Genomic DNA, 15,651 nt, shown 5'->3' with positions numbered 1-15,651 from the left:
CCACTTTGAATTAGGAGAAATAATTGTGTCCCACACCAGATTTTTCTTTCCCATAGCCTCCTTGGAGTATCTATATAAACCCCATGCTCATATTTGTTGAGCATCAATTCGCAGTATTTGTAAGTCACTTGAGTCTATTATTTTTTTGTGGACTCAGAAGCATTAACGCGAATGTCATTTCTTCTTCTTTTCTTGTGCTTTTCTCCGTCTGTTGCCTTCTTCTTTTTTTGTAGGTCAAACAAGAAAGATGTATTCTTGTTTAACGAAATGATCCATGCATGAAGAAGGCGGTCTTAGGTGTGAGGGGATGGGCACTCATCCCTGCTCGAATATCGAAGAGATTACTCTCTTGGCCCGACTACCGGAGAGATTACTCTCAATGTGGCTCGACTACCGGAGAGATTACTCTCAATATGGCCCGACTACTGGAGAGATTACTCTCAATGTGACCCGACTACCGGAGAGATTACTCTCAAAATGGCCCGACTACCGGAGAGATTACTCTCAATGTGGCAAGACTAATATAGAGATTACTCTCAATGTGGCCTGACTACCGGAGAGATTACTCTCAAAATGGCCCAACTATCGAATAGATTACTCTCAATGTGGCCCGACTACCGGAGAGATTACTCTCAATGTGACCCGACTATCAGAGAGATTACTCTCAATGTGGCCTGACATTTATCTTAGTCGCATGATTTTCAGTTTTACGCGTTTGTAACGAAAGATTCATATCTTGCCGTGGGAGAGTCCAAATAATGAACCGTTTAATTTCTCTAAAATTACACTTCAATATCTAAAACATATCCAAAACTTAGAATCAAACACCTTCAGAATCGACCCAGATAATATTTTGAAACCAACTATAGATTCTACCACGTAGGAAATTTCAGATCTGCGCGGTCTTACCAAAAAAATTATATCTTGGTGTAGGAACATCAAAATTATGAACCGTTTGATTTTTAAAAACTAGACTTCAATTTCTAGAATATATCCAAAATTCTCAATCAAACAACTTCAGAATCATCCCAGATAATATTTTGAAACCAACTTTATATTGTACCACGCTATCAATTCCAGATTTGCGCAATCTCACAAAAAAATCATATCTTGGTGTAGGAATATCGAAATTACAAACCGTTTAATTTTTTGAAAACTAGAATTCAAGATCTAGAATATATCCAAAATTCTCAATCAAATAACTTTAGAATCGTCCCAGATAATATTTTGAAACCAACTTTATATTGTACCACGCTATCAATTCCAAATTTGCGCAGTCTCACCAAATATTTCATATCTTGGTGTAGAAACGTCGAAATTATGAATCGTTTGATTTTTCGGAAACCAAAATTCAAAATATCCAAAATGCAAAATTTAATACCTTAAGGATAGTTTCAGATAATATTCCAAAGTCAACGAAAAATTCTCACACGCTGACGATTTCAGATTTCGCGACTTCAGCAAAACTTTTGTATCTTGGTATGGAAGCCTCGAGATCGGAAGATGTCCTACTTGCCATCAATCGAAATTTAAGAGCTATATTCTTACAAATATCTTGGGTTCAGGTCTCCAAATTTATTTAGAAGACCTTTCCTTGCCTACTTCAATGCAAATACTTGACATCCTCCTAAAATCGGCCCATTAAAGATATCAATTTACCATGGAGGGTTGCCTCCTTTAAATCAAATGAGATAAAAGTTCAATAGGAGGATGTTATTTCAGCTCGATCTTACATTCCTTCATACTTCATTCGAACAACAATTGGGGCAATGTGTATCTTTTGAACTTATGTGACTGAACTTAGAATGAAACTCTAAGCTGCCTACGTACCTCGATGAAGAGGATCAAGTCATACCGTAGTCCAGACTGGGTGATTTTTTTTATGTCCTAACTTTTGCCTAGGCCGCCTCTTTCGAAGTTTTCAACCTAGTGGACTCCTTTTTTTCGTTTTTTTTTTGTGGGGGCCGTATGCAGTTTAGACTCATGCAGGCTAGGAGTATAGCAACATGTAGTTTAGGATCATGCGCCAAGGAGCATTGCAACTTCAAGGATAATACTTCTTTAAAAACTTGCCATTGATAGGGCCGATTCTCATGCTATTTGCATCAACCAACTTGTAAGCCCCACTTGAGTAAGCTTCTTGTACTATATATGGCCCATCCCATTTTGATGCGAACTTCCCTATAGGTTTATGGGAAGTAATTATGGTTCTTCGCATGACAAGGACTTGATCCCTTACTTGAAAGGATCTCGGGCGAACTTTTTTATTGAATGCACGAGACAATCGAGCTTGATAACATTCAAGACTCCGTTGAGCTTCCAACCTCTTCTCATCAAGATCCTCCAACTCTACTAATCGAAGTTGAGCATTTTCTTCATCAGTGATGCCTTCTTGAATAGCCAGTCATAATGAAGGTATTTAACACTCAAGTGGCAAGACGACTTCGACTCCATAAATGAGTGAACAAGGAGTCGCTTGTGTTGGCGTGTGGTGAGTCGTCCTATATGCCCATATATCTTCTTCCATACGGTCATTCCAATCTCGTTTGGATTTGGAGACGACTTTCTTTAACAAGTTGCATAGTGTCTTGTTGATGCCTCGGCTAGACTATTGGCGGCAACATTGTACATCGAAGAGTTACGTTGCTTGAAGCCAAAGAGCTCACTAATCTTGTTCATCAACCTATTGTCGAACGGCTTGCCATTATCCATTATTATGTAACGAGGAATGCCAAAGTGATAGATGATGTTTACTCGGATGAAACTTGCAACATTTTCCTTCTTTACCCCCTTAAGAGCAACAACTTCAGCCTATTTTGAGAAGTAGTCAGTTGCAGCCAAGATATATAGGTGCCCACCAGAGGACTTTGGTAGTGGTCCAACAACATCCAATCCCCAAGCGTCAAATGGCCATGATACAATAGTTGGGTGCAACACTTCCGGAGGTTGATGAATAAAATTCGCATGAAATTGACAAGTCTTGCATCTTCGAGCGTAGTCCAAGCAATCTTTTACCATCTTTGGCCAATAATATCCCATCTTTTTTATATGGAAGTGGAGCTTTGGTCCAGACTGGTGCGACCCACATACCCCAGAATGCGCTTCTTATAAAGCTTGGAGTGCTTCATATTCCCCTAAGCATCACAAAAGCACTCCCTCGAATGATCTTCTGTATAGGGTAACTTTGTAGTAAAGGAAGTGAGGTGCGCGACGACGGATTTTAGTTCTTCTCTACGGATTTTCTAGAGTATCCCACATCACAAGTAGTCGATAATGGGTTGTCTCCATTCTTCTTTCTCGACTTCAAAAACAATGACAAGATGCTTGAGTTCATTTTCTTCACCTACAACCTCATTTGGCGGCGGTACTACCTATTTTTGGTAGACAATAACTTGCGCTTGATCAAGCAGGGTTAACGATGAAGCTAGGGCAGCTAAAGCATCCGCCTTCTTGTTTTCTTTCCTTGGCACATGCTGAATAGTCACATCACTGAGCCACCCCATTAATTTTTTAGCGTAATCATGATATGGGCGTAGTTCAGGCTTCTTGACCTCGTAACTAGCTAAAAGCTGATTGATCACTAACTAGGAGTCTCCAAAGACTTGCAATTGCAATTGCTTCATATCAGCGTCTATTTCAAGCCCAAGTATTAATGTTTGATACTCAGCAACATTGTTGGAATAGAGTTGTGTCAAGGTAAAGGAGCAGGGCAAGACTTCACCTTGGGAAGTGACAAATAATATGCCAGCACCAGCTCCTCCACGATGTGCAACACCATCAAAGTACATCTTCCATGGAGGTTGAACTTCAACAACCATTGCATCTTCATCAGGTAGTTTGTCAGTTAGCTCCCAGTCATCAGGTATCGGATGATCTGCCAAGAAATCTGCAAATGCTTGTCCTTTTACAACCTTTTGAGGGATGTACAAAATATCAAATTTTTGAAATTGGAGATACCATCTCGCTAGTCGATCACTAAGAACGGGTTTTGACATCACGAACTTGATGGGATTTTCCTTAGAAACAAGACGAACAACATGAACTTGAAAGTAGTGCTTCAACTTTTGAATTGAGAAGACTAGCGCTAAACACAACTTTTCAATTGGCGAATAATTTAGTTCGTTTGGTGTCATCATCCTGCTCAAGTAGTACAGAGAGTTTTCTTTCCCTTCACTATTTTCTTAGGATAATAGTGCTCCAATAGACCTTTCTTGTGCCGCAATGTATAGTAACAATGGCTTTCCAAGTATAGGGGCTGCTAAAACTGGAGGCTTCATCAAGTAGGATTTAATGCTCTCAAAGGCATTACTGCACACTTGGTCCCATTTGAAAGGGAACCTTTCTTCATAAGGCGACTGCGGTTGACACCTTCAGCTAGGTTCGCGATGAATCTCCTAAGGTACACTAACTTTCTTTGCAGGCTTTTCAATTCGTGAATATCCCGAGGCTCAGGCATTTTCAAGATTGCATCTATTTTGGCATGATCAATTTCAATCCCTCGTTGTCGAACAATGAAACCAAGGAGCTTTCCAGAAGTAACTCCAAAGGCGCATTTTAATGGATTCATCCTAAGTTGGCATCTCTGGAGCAACTCAAACACCATTCTCAAGTCTTTCAAGTGTTCGCTTTTCTTTTTTGATTTTACCACCTAGTCATCAACATAGCATTCGACATTCTTGTGGACAAGGTCATCAAAGATATTTGCATAGCTATTTGGTAAGTAGCGCCAGTATTCTTTAAGCCAAAAAGCATTACCTTGTAGCAATAAATACCCTTGGGGGTACGGAATGAAGTAAGCTTTTCATCTTTTGGCTCCATGCGAATTTGGTTATAGCCTAATGAACCGTCCATAAATGACATTGCCTCGTACCTAGTAGTAGCATTGATCATCTGTTCTAGAATAGGAAGCGGGAACTCATTTTTCGGACACGCATTCTTAAGATCCCTAAAGTCAACGCACACTCGAATATGGCCATTTTTCTTTCTTACAGGGACAATACTTGAAACCCATATTGGGTATTTAACTTCACGAATAAAGCCAGCTTCGATGAGTTTGTTAACTTTGGTTTCAATTAAGGGAACCAAGTCTGGCCAAAAACGCCTTTGAGCTTGTTTAACAGGGTGAGCACCATTTTTGACTGCCAGGTGATGGCAAGCCAGGCATCTCTTTGTAACTCCAAGCGAAGACGTCCCTGAACTCCTTGAGTAACTCAATATAAGTGCTCTCTTCATTAGATTCTAGCAAAGCACTTAGGTAGGTGGGTCTTAGTTCTTTATCGGTGCCAAGGTTAACTTCTTTTAAGGCATCAACTATCGTCTTCACTCCTTTTTCAAGTTCAGGTGGAGCATTTTTCGCATCTTTATCTTCTTGAGGGTCCCCATCATTGAAAGATATGTGATAACACGGTAAAACATCTTCCAATTCTGCATTATCCTCCATTGAAAATGGAGCACCATTCTCACCTTGTACAGTAACATGATACGAAGAACCCACGCTTTCTTCATCTTCGTCACGTTCCTTAGTGTAGACCACAATATATATCTTTACCTTCAGTACTTCTTTACATGAGACCACAAGTTTTGTTTGTTGCCTCATTCTAGAATGAACCAAACTTTGGAAATCCTTAGAGATCTTCTAGATTTTGGGCGAAACGAGTGTTCTTATGCTTTGAAAATTTCTCTAGAACTTGTTCCCCTTCTTTAATAGACCCAATCTTTCAAACACGGAGGTCCTCACAGGTGATTTTCCAAGTCGATCAAAGACATAAGGCTTGTTAGAAATGGCATATTTGTCTTCTACAGTGATATAATTCCTACTCGCCCTTCTTATAGAGATGCGCACTGGTGACGGTTGCTTGTATCCCAAACCTTCACGTGGTTGTCTCGTTGTAGCTTCTGATGGGATCTTTCCTAACTTTAACAGCTCATTGGGATTGTATCCAGCTTTTGCAAATAGCTTGTAAGCGTTAGGATCAAAAACTTCATCTGTTCACTTTGTAGGGAGTGCCACATTCTGCAAATGATTTTGGGCTACAAACCCTGCAAGCGTCTTCGAGGAAAACTTTACTACCTCAGTTCGTTTCACCGGAAGAGTTAACTCCTTTAACGTTTTGGTTTGGAGATTAGATGATTTGCCCTCGTCTTTCTTCCTTTTAGGGACATATTAGAGTACAAGACTTACTTTCTTGCCATAAGACGCAATACCCCCTTTATGAGATTTATTCACGTTGGAGTGTACCTCCTCAATAATAGCTTTGGCTTTACCAATAGTCACCTCAGCTCTTTTAGTTATGGGCTCGTCATTCTTGCTTTTCATGTCATCATCAGCTTTTATCTCCTTCACAATGTGTTTCTTCAAGTAGAACTTTGCATCAGCGAGTGTGACTCTGCCTCAGTGAATGGCTCATCATCAGCAACTATCTTCTTCTCGACTTCACCCTCGTAGTATTTTAAACATTGATGGTAGGTAGATGGAACCACTTTATTCTCATGTATCCAAAGCCTTCCAAGTAAGAAATTGTATGAAGTCTTTGCGTCGATTACATGTAACCATGCACTTGATTGCATATCTTCAATGGTGATTTCCAGCCTGATCGTGCCTATGGATCTTTGCCCTCTTGGTTGAATCGTTGGATCATTACACGACTTTCTAAGAGTTTGTTCATGGGAATACAAAGTTCTTTCATAGTGCGGATTGACAAAATGTTCACTGAGGATCCCCCATCAACCAAAATTCGATTTATCCTTTCATCGTGCATATAGCCAACTAGGTATAATGGGCGATTGTGAAGAGCGTCACCTAGTAGAAGGTCTTCATTTGTGAACGTAACCTTTTCCTCTCACACATTATCTTCTTGAGGAGTAGACTCGATGAGCTTTTCTGAAGATGGTGCTAATGGCAGGTCATCACTCTTTTCTTCCCCTTTATCAGCATTGCAACAAGAGGCTTCAATACCATCACGGGAAATCTTCATGCGGAAACCAACATGGAAAGAAATCCTCCAATGTCACTGGATGTCGTGGATTTTGAGGGTGGTGCACCTCCATTTTTGCTTTCTTTATGTGCTTAACTGGATTTCATCTCCTTGGTCTTTTCACCATTATTTTCCTTGTTGGTTGTTCCATTGATCCTTTCCGTGGTCTCCTTTTGTGGCGCCTACGGCGAGTCACTAATGTCCAACCTTCATCATCCTCAGGTTGATTGACTTCAACTTTGTCATTCTCTAGTAATTCTTCATCTTTACTTTCTTTAATACCGTATAATTCATCTGGACTAAATGAGCCAAAGGTGATAGAGACTTGGTTTGCGCTTGCTTTCTCATCTTCAAGCACAATCTTCTTTTTGCGAGCCAAGTCCATGACTTTGTCCTTGAAGACAAAGCACTTTTCTAGAGGGTGGCTCACAAGTCGATGGCATTTGCAGTAATTTGGGTCATTTGTTTTCCCAGCTTCATTTGGTCTCTTCATCTACGGAAGCTCAATGAGATTTAACTCGAGGAGTTCTTCAAAAATAGCTGGCATATCAGAATCCATAAATGGGTACTCTTTCTCTTGCATTTCTTTTAAAGTTAACTTTCCACTTCGCTTATCTTGAAAAGAAGTAGATTTCATACTCTGCTTCTTGCTCGCCTTTATTGTGAACTTCACAGGTGATGTGTTGACATTCATAGCTTCTTTGCTTTCAGACTTGGGTACGAACTTGCCCCACTTCCTGACTTCTTGCTTGCCATTCCCTTTGCGAGGTTTATAGATGGGCCACCTTTCATTTCCAGTGGAGGCCATGCTCAATTCCATGTCATGGGAACGAGTTGCAAGTTTTTCAAATGTGTCAGGCTTGATACCTTGCAAGATATAGCGCAATCCCCAATGCATGCCTTAGATGCACATCTCTATGCCTGAAGCTTCACTAAGTCTATATTTGCAGTTGAGGCTTGCATTCCTCCAATGATTGATAAAGTCTATAACTGGTTCCCCCTTTCGTTGATGAGTATTTGTAAGTTCTATCATACTCACAGTACGTCTCATACTATAAAAGCGATTGAGGAACTCTTGCTCTACTTGATCCCAGCTATCGATAGATCCAACTTCGAGGTCTGTGTACCAGTCAAAAGCATTTTCTTTTAGCGATCGGACAAACTGCTTAATAAGGTAATCTCCATAAGTCCCAGCATTGTTGCACGTCTCCACGAAGTGCGCCACATGTTGTTTTGGGTTACCTTTACCATCAAACTATTGAAACTTTGGAGATTGATAGCCAGCAGGCATCTTCAACATATCAACCCTTGCAGTGTACGGCTTTGCATATGTAAGGGATTTGGCAGCAACTTCATATTTGTTCTTAATGGTTCCTTCAATGAACTCCTTCAGTTGATCGATTGGAATCTTCCCTTCAGATGAGACAGGGATAGCCTTAGTAGATGATACTGGCCTTGGGGGAGAGTCACTCTCTAGAACTTTTGGGAGCTTCCCGGGTGCATGGGTGGATTATTCTTCCATCAAGATTCCCACTCTGTCTGTTAGCTTGTCAATTCTAGCCTCTTGATTTTGCATGCATTTAGTCAATCCAGCAATTGCTTCCATCAAGTTTGTCAACTGTTCCTCCATAGATGAAGTATTTGTCACCATGGCTTGCATGATTGTTGTGGACGACGGAGAGTAGCATGCATTTTCACACAGATTGATCCTTGATTGACTCACGCTATGTGGTGTAAGTGGGAAGGATTCATCACTTGAAGTATCATCATCTTCCTTCACAGTAGAGTGCTTGGATCCGAATAGGTCAAGCAGAGCAAGAGTTTTCTTGATCTTTTTAGCAACACGCTTCCTCCTTCAGATGCATTTTCGGAAGATCTTGCTTCTTTTGAGGATAAAGATCCGAAAACAGGGGTTAATGCAGACGGTACTTGGGGTGCTTGTTGTCCTAAAGAGCTTGCTTTGCTCCTCGTAACTGGTCTGAAGCTTCTAAAGGTGACATCGAGGATGCTTTCCATATCAGCATAGAACCTGGAGTTAGCAGCCTTGGTGGAAGTTGAACCGGAGTTGATTTCTTTGAAGCCATTTCAATGTTCTTGGACTTTGGTGATTGAAAAGTTGAGATGAGAGGTAGAGATTGTCCCACTGGGTGTGCCGGAATTTGTAGTCAATAAATTACGTTGAGAAAATAAAATCAAGACCGAAAAATATTGCAGCAATCGTAGTATTTTATTTCAAATATTTGAGTGTTACAATCTCTATGAATCCTCAGATTCTTCTTTTCAATAGTAAATAAATTCAAGGGCCTTTGAGCTTGATCTTGAATCTATGTTTGTTGCCACGAACAATGATCTTGTTCTTGAGTTTGAGCTTGATCTTGATTTGTTCTTCATTCTTGAGCTTGAACTTGATTTGTTCTTCGTTCTTGAGCATGAATTTGATTGCTTGAAGCTTGAAACTTGTAAAGAAATTTGCGGCGTTTGATCCACGCGCTCTCTTTTGCTTCTTGTTATAACTTCTGGTGTCTTTCTGAGTTATGAAGACCCATATTTATAGTTGTGGAAGCGAGAAGTTGTGATAAGAACAAACTCATTCCGACTAATCAAATTGAAGTGTGACATGGCCGCATTTGATTGGTCATAACATGTCACTTGCACACGTAGCACAGTTTCATTGGCTTTCTAATGTGACTTGACATGCCTTGTCATTTTGACATGTGGCATAATCCCATTGGCTCTTCTGTTTGACTTGGCACGCCACGTCATTTGACATGTGGCACCAAACTGGACCTCTAGCAGGATGACATCTTGGGCCTAATGAAGTGAGTTCATTACTTTAGCCCAATTAATTGGGCTAGCCCAATGGATTAAGATTTATTTATTAACTCATATGTGTTGAACTTATATAATTAATTCAATTATATTAGCCCATAATATTTATTTGGACTGTAAGCACGTGATTTTTGCTTTACGAGCAATCGCTCCAAAAGAAAATAAAAATAGTAACAAATGGTTTCGCTGTACAATTGTTCGAGTTTTCGTGACATGTGTTGTTAGTCATTTGTGGATCTGTCCATTTTTGCATTTAATCATTAACAAACAAAAATACAAAATATGTATGATTAAACCATAATTCGGTCAGCAAAAGAAAATTCAAAATATATATATATATATATATATATATGTGTGCATCGTTTGTTCTAGGTTTTTAACTTACTTAAATAATTTTTGTGATAATTGTGTTAAAATGTTGCATTGTTGTTTAGTTTTAATTTCGTTATTTATTATTTTTATTTTTATTTTTGTTTTAAAAAAAGAAAAAATGAAATTAGAAAACAAAAGTGAAGGAAATCGGTTTGGGCCAAAAAATTAAACAAAATAACAGGCCCAACCAGCACTCAGGCCCAGTCCAAATCCGGCTGCCCAGGCATCTCCTGAAACGGCATCGTTTCAGGCCAATCCATCTCAGCCGTTCCAATCAATCCAATCCAACGGTCCAGGATCACTTTCAATAACCCAGGTTCAAACCCGACCCAAATCTGACCCAACCCCTCACTTAAACCAAACGACCCCGTTTAACTACCAAACGACCCCGTCTCAGTTCTCACCCTCAGATCCAAGCCGTTGAGATCATCTGATCTAACGGCTCAGATCCAATCCCATAGACCATATATAAACCTTCCCTTACACCCACGCCCCCTATACCAACACCCCACCCCTTCGTCCCCAAGTCGAACCCGGACCTCCCATTAGAAACCCTAGCCGCCTTCGTCTCCCTCGCCATTAAAGCCGGCGGCACGAACGCCGGTGACCACCTCCTGAACACCCTAAGACCCCCTCACTCCCCTGAACATGGATTTGTTACCCTCTTGCCTCGAATCACCTTCCCTCGTCTCGAATCTTCGTTTGAAGATTTGAGTCGAACCCGGACCTATGCCAAACCACTCCATCTTCATACCAGACATTCCCCTGACCTTCCTCGTGACCAAACCAAGCTTGGTTTGGTCCGAATCTACCCACAACTCCTAAAAAACCAGATCTGAAAATTTGAACCTTAGAACACAAGAGCCTGAGGAACCCGACCTGCTTCATGGAGGGTTTGAGGTCTAATAGACCTTAACCAAGGTGTTCTCGGTTTGAGAACACCCTGGTTAGAGTTTGTTTGGCCTCAAATGGTCAAATTTAATTCGGACTGGGGTCGGCCTGCTTTGAACATTTTTAGTAAGTTTTCCTTTTCTGTTTTCGTGTGGATGAGTATGTTAGCATGTTCTGTTGTGTTTGTTCGGTGTTTTCTGATACTTTTCTTAATTTCTTCCGTCTTTGTAAAGACCTTTTATTTGGTCAATTGTTTTCTGTGTATGATTTGAATGTATTCTGTGATATACATGTTCGATTAGATTAGTCGTCAAACGAGTTAATTCATATAGGTTCCCAGTGATTGAACAAAGTTGTCTGAAGTCACTCGGGACTCTGTACGTGTTGTTTATATGAACGATTGATTGTTATGTGTTACGATTAATATAGTCGAGTCGATATATGTCGTCAATTAGTTTGCAGTCATTAATGATAACAACTTGATTCATGTTGTTTATTTTTGCTGTGATCGTATTTGAATCCCATTAGGAACTGAATTGTATTGCCTATTGATTTTGTTCAAATTGAATTAAAGAACATCTAGGGGAAAGGTTATAATGGCAGATTCAGACTTTGATTTTAAAACACGATGCCATTTGGTTTGGACCGTGGGCAGCATGTGTATGGTTAGCTTTAAGGAATTAAAATAATTGGACAGCATGTGCTGTCAGATTATATTCCTACTGCCCATACTTTGGTTAAATAAACAAGTGATTAGTACATTTTAACAACAAAAGAGAGAGGGCTGTCAGGAATTTGATGGGAGTTTTGTTTATTTAAAAGAGGTGAGTGGAAAAACAACAGGGAGGGGGAATTTTGAGTTGTCAAAAAGACTGTAAAGTGTTAAGGTTAGGCTATAAAAGAGGCAGACCTTCCATTAGAAAAGGGGGGTTCAATTTTTGAGTCTGGAGAGATCCTGGGAGTAAGAAAACTAAAAAGGAAAAATAGAAATAAATTTCAGAACATTGTGAATGAGTATTGTCTAGAAGAAACTGTGCAAGAGTCCAGTTTGATCAGGTTTTCTGTGGGGTTTTGCTTTTCCTGTTGTCTGCCAAGCTTTCTTGTGGTCATTGGATTTCTGTTGCTGTTATATTCAACATTCTGGGCTGTTGTTTCCTACTCTGTTCTTTTTCTGGGATTGTTCATTTGTTGCTCGACTCCTTGCTGAGCTTCACCATTATCGGCTGGTTGTTTGTTGCTGTGTTGTTGCTGTGTCTGTTGCTGCTGTTGATTGTGGCACACTACTCGACTGATTATTCCCTTTCTTCCTTTCCTTTCTATACCAGGTACACACCCAATACACTGTCAGATGTAACTGGAAATTTGAGCATGAATGTAAATGAAAGACCTGAAGAATTTTGTTTATATACGTAGTTTGCCCCTTTAAATATCATGTAATGTAGGAAATTTTATGCTTGTTTTGGATGCTGGAGATAGCCTTCAGGCCTGATAACTGTCAATGAATGGTAGTTGAATGTTAGATTGTGTATATAGGATGGTGATAAGAGTATGCCTAAGGCAACAGGTTGTATCTCAGATTTAGTGCAATAGTGTAGTATAAGCATGTAATGTATGCCAAGCATGAAATTCGTACACTAAATAAGTTCTTTCCTTTCCAATAAATTGCTATATATAACTCTTAAAACCATGTTTTAAGATCAGGAACACAAATTCAGGGCCTCAACCTTACAAAGGTCGAGTTCAGGCCAAAACAGGCCAAGCCGGCCTGCTTCGAACAAGCAGTGGCCCAGGTCTGGCCAATCACGCTTGGGCTGGATTTGGGCCGTGATTACTTGTTCGGACAGCCTCGTTTCTGATTTTAGGCATTTCTGAATGTTGTTACAAACAACTTGCAAGCATGTAATTAATTAGGACTATCTACTGTTTTCAATTGATAAGGACAAACGCGATAAGAAACGTAGTTGCTATAGGATATCCTTTTAAAATAAGAACGAGATGAGCCTCGATGAAAATAAACAAAACGTGCAAATGCGGGGCCCTTGTTTAAATGTATATTATCGAAGCATTTAGGTTCCAGGACGGGTTGTTTAGCAAATCTCACAACCCTCCTAAAATAACAATACGATAGATTCTTTAGGACGCGCCTTAACAAACCTTACCTTCTTAAACTCGGGTGAGCATTTATGCGACCCAAATCCAATTCTCAACGGAGTCGAAATGTGTTTCTAATCACGGGTACATTGACTGTGACGTGGTTCGAGATGCATGTCCATGACGTTGCAAATTCATTAAAAATAAAGAACGAGATGAGCCTCGCCGAATAAAAATACAAATTACGGGGCCCTCAGTAAATATTTGCTTTAAAAATTATTTGGACTTCGGGATGGACCGTTTAGTAAAATTCCACGGTCTTACCCAAAATAAATACGCTAGTCGCTTTAGGCGCGCCTTTAATAATTTAATTTCCTTAAACTCGGGTGCACATTGATGTGACCCAAATCCAAATCTCAACGGAGTCAAAGTGTGTCGACGACCACGGGTACATTGATTGTAACGCGGTTCGAGATACATTTTCACAACGTTGCAATTCTTGATAAAAACAGTAAATGATAAAAGCGGTTAAAAGTTAAATTTTGCACATAAGTTCACACTTGTATAAAATCAGATAATCAAGCCGAATATAACAGTTGAGCGACCGTGCTAGAACCACGGAACTCGGGAATGCCTAACACCTTCTCCCGGGTTAACAGAATTCCTTATCTAGATTTCTGGTACGCAGACTGTAATATAGAGTCATTCTTTTCCTCGATTCGGGATTAAAATTGGTGACTTGGGACACCCTAAATCTCCCAAGTGGCGACTCTGAAATAAATAAACCAATCCCGTTTCGATTGTCCTTTAATTGGAAAAACTCCCCCTGCGCCCCGCGGGTGCGGAAAAAGGAGGTGTGACAGCTCTGGTGACTCTGCTGGGGATTATCAGACCCAGAACCACTGGTTCAGGGTTAAGAATTCGAGCTTAGAATAATTGTTGTTATTTGGCTTTATTTATTATCTGATTTTTACATGATATATGCTTAATGTGCTAAATGATGCTTTTACCGCTTTAATATTATCTGAATTGTGTATATAAAACTGCTACGAAACCCTTCTTTCTGAGTCTTCTGAATTTATGGTGTACACGTGCGCGTGACCCACCTTTCTGTTAAAGTCATACCAAATAAGACGGAGTTGGGACAAGTAACTAGGCCGGGCAGACTTTCGTGCTCCCGGTACGTTGCCCCCGCTTCGGCTCAAACTGTCCGTTTGGGTAAGCCAGGTTTAGAACAATCAACCTCAGGGTTACACTTAGAATAACTCAGCCATGTACCGGATCCCTAGTAGGAACGTTTATTTGCATCACGTGCATTTGACTTAGGGGACTCAACACAGGGGTTGGGTCCGTCTAAGACAGGTGAACCCGAAATAAAAAGACCATCCTGATGCATCCTACTTGCTATACATGCATTCATTTGCCTCGAACATGCTCGCTGACTGGCTTAAATGAAATCATGGTAGGAGCTGAGGAGTAAAATGGGTCATAATAAAATATATATATATATATATGTAATAAAAATAAAGTATAGTTTTCAAATCTTGAAATAAAGGTATTTAATCTTGAAAATAGTTTGAAAGAAAAATCCCGGAAAAAAAAATGAGCAAAATGAGTTTTTGAAATAGTTTTTGACTGAAAATGATTGGAGTATGTTTTCAAAATGAGTCTTGACTTTATTAAATTAAAATTTCAGATACAAAATGAGCACCACACAAAACCCCTCATCCGCAAATCCAGAAGAGTTTCTATTCCAACTTCAAATGTGGTGGTGTGAATTGGGTGAAGATGGTCAAAAGTGGGTCATCAAGCATTTGGGAAATCTCCCGGACATTATGAAAGTTAAACCCTGTGAGGATCTGATTGCGGCATTAGTAACTTTTTGGGACCCTGTTCACAATGTCTTTCGTTTCTCTGACTTCGAGCTCACACCTACATTAGAAGAGGTAGCTGGATATGTTGGTTTTGACGGAAGTTTAAGGAATCAAAGCTTGATATTCACGAAGGCTCCCTCGGTACATCGATTCTTCGGTCTTTTGAACATCAGCAGTCAAATCAGGAAAAGCAACGTCGTCAACGGATGTTGTTCTTTCAACTTTTTGTATTCAAGGTTCGGAAAGTCAGATGGGTTCGAAATTCATGAGAAAGGCCTTACTAACAAACAAGACAAAGACGCATGGCAGGTTCACCGTCGTTTCGCCTTCATGGTGGCTTTTCTAGGAATCATGGTCTTCCCGAACAAAGAACGAACAATCGATATTCGCACCGCAAAAGTTGTGCAAATCCTCACCTCCAAGGAAAACCACACCATTGTCCCCATCATTCTCTCAGACATTTATCGGGCTTTGACTTTATGTAAAGCAGGAGCGAAAGTCTTCGAGGGATGCGAAATTTTGTTGCAAATGTGGTTGATTGAACATCTCCAACAACAGCCCAAGATCATACAGCACAGGCCAAACAACGATAATTACATCGAGGGTTATGAGGAAAGAGT

At 40.1% G+C, this 15,651-nt stretch overlaps 1 protein-coding gene across 1 annotated transcript; it reads right to left on the bottom strand.

Annotated features, from left to right (window-relative positions):
* Positions 1–3,584: 3,584 nt before the first annotated feature.
* Positions 3,585–4,133, bottom strand: LOC138889507 (uncharacterized). Its single transcript, XM_070172824.1, has one exon. It carries the CDS (start codon positions 4,131–4,133, stop codon positions 3,585–3,587), a length of 549 nt encoding a protein of 182 aa, XP_070028925.1.
* Positions 4,134–15,651: the final 11,518 nt, after the last annotated feature.

The sequence above is a fragment of the Nicotiana sylvestris genome, chromosome 1 (genome assembly GCF_000393655.2).
Source record: "Nicotiana sylvestris chromosome 1, ASM39365v2, whole genome shotgun sequence".
Lineage (NCBI taxonomy): Eukaryota > Viridiplantae > Streptophyta > Magnoliopsida > Solanales > Solanaceae > Nicotiana > Nicotiana sylvestris.
This window is presented reverse-complemented; position numbering and strand designations above follow the sequence as displayed.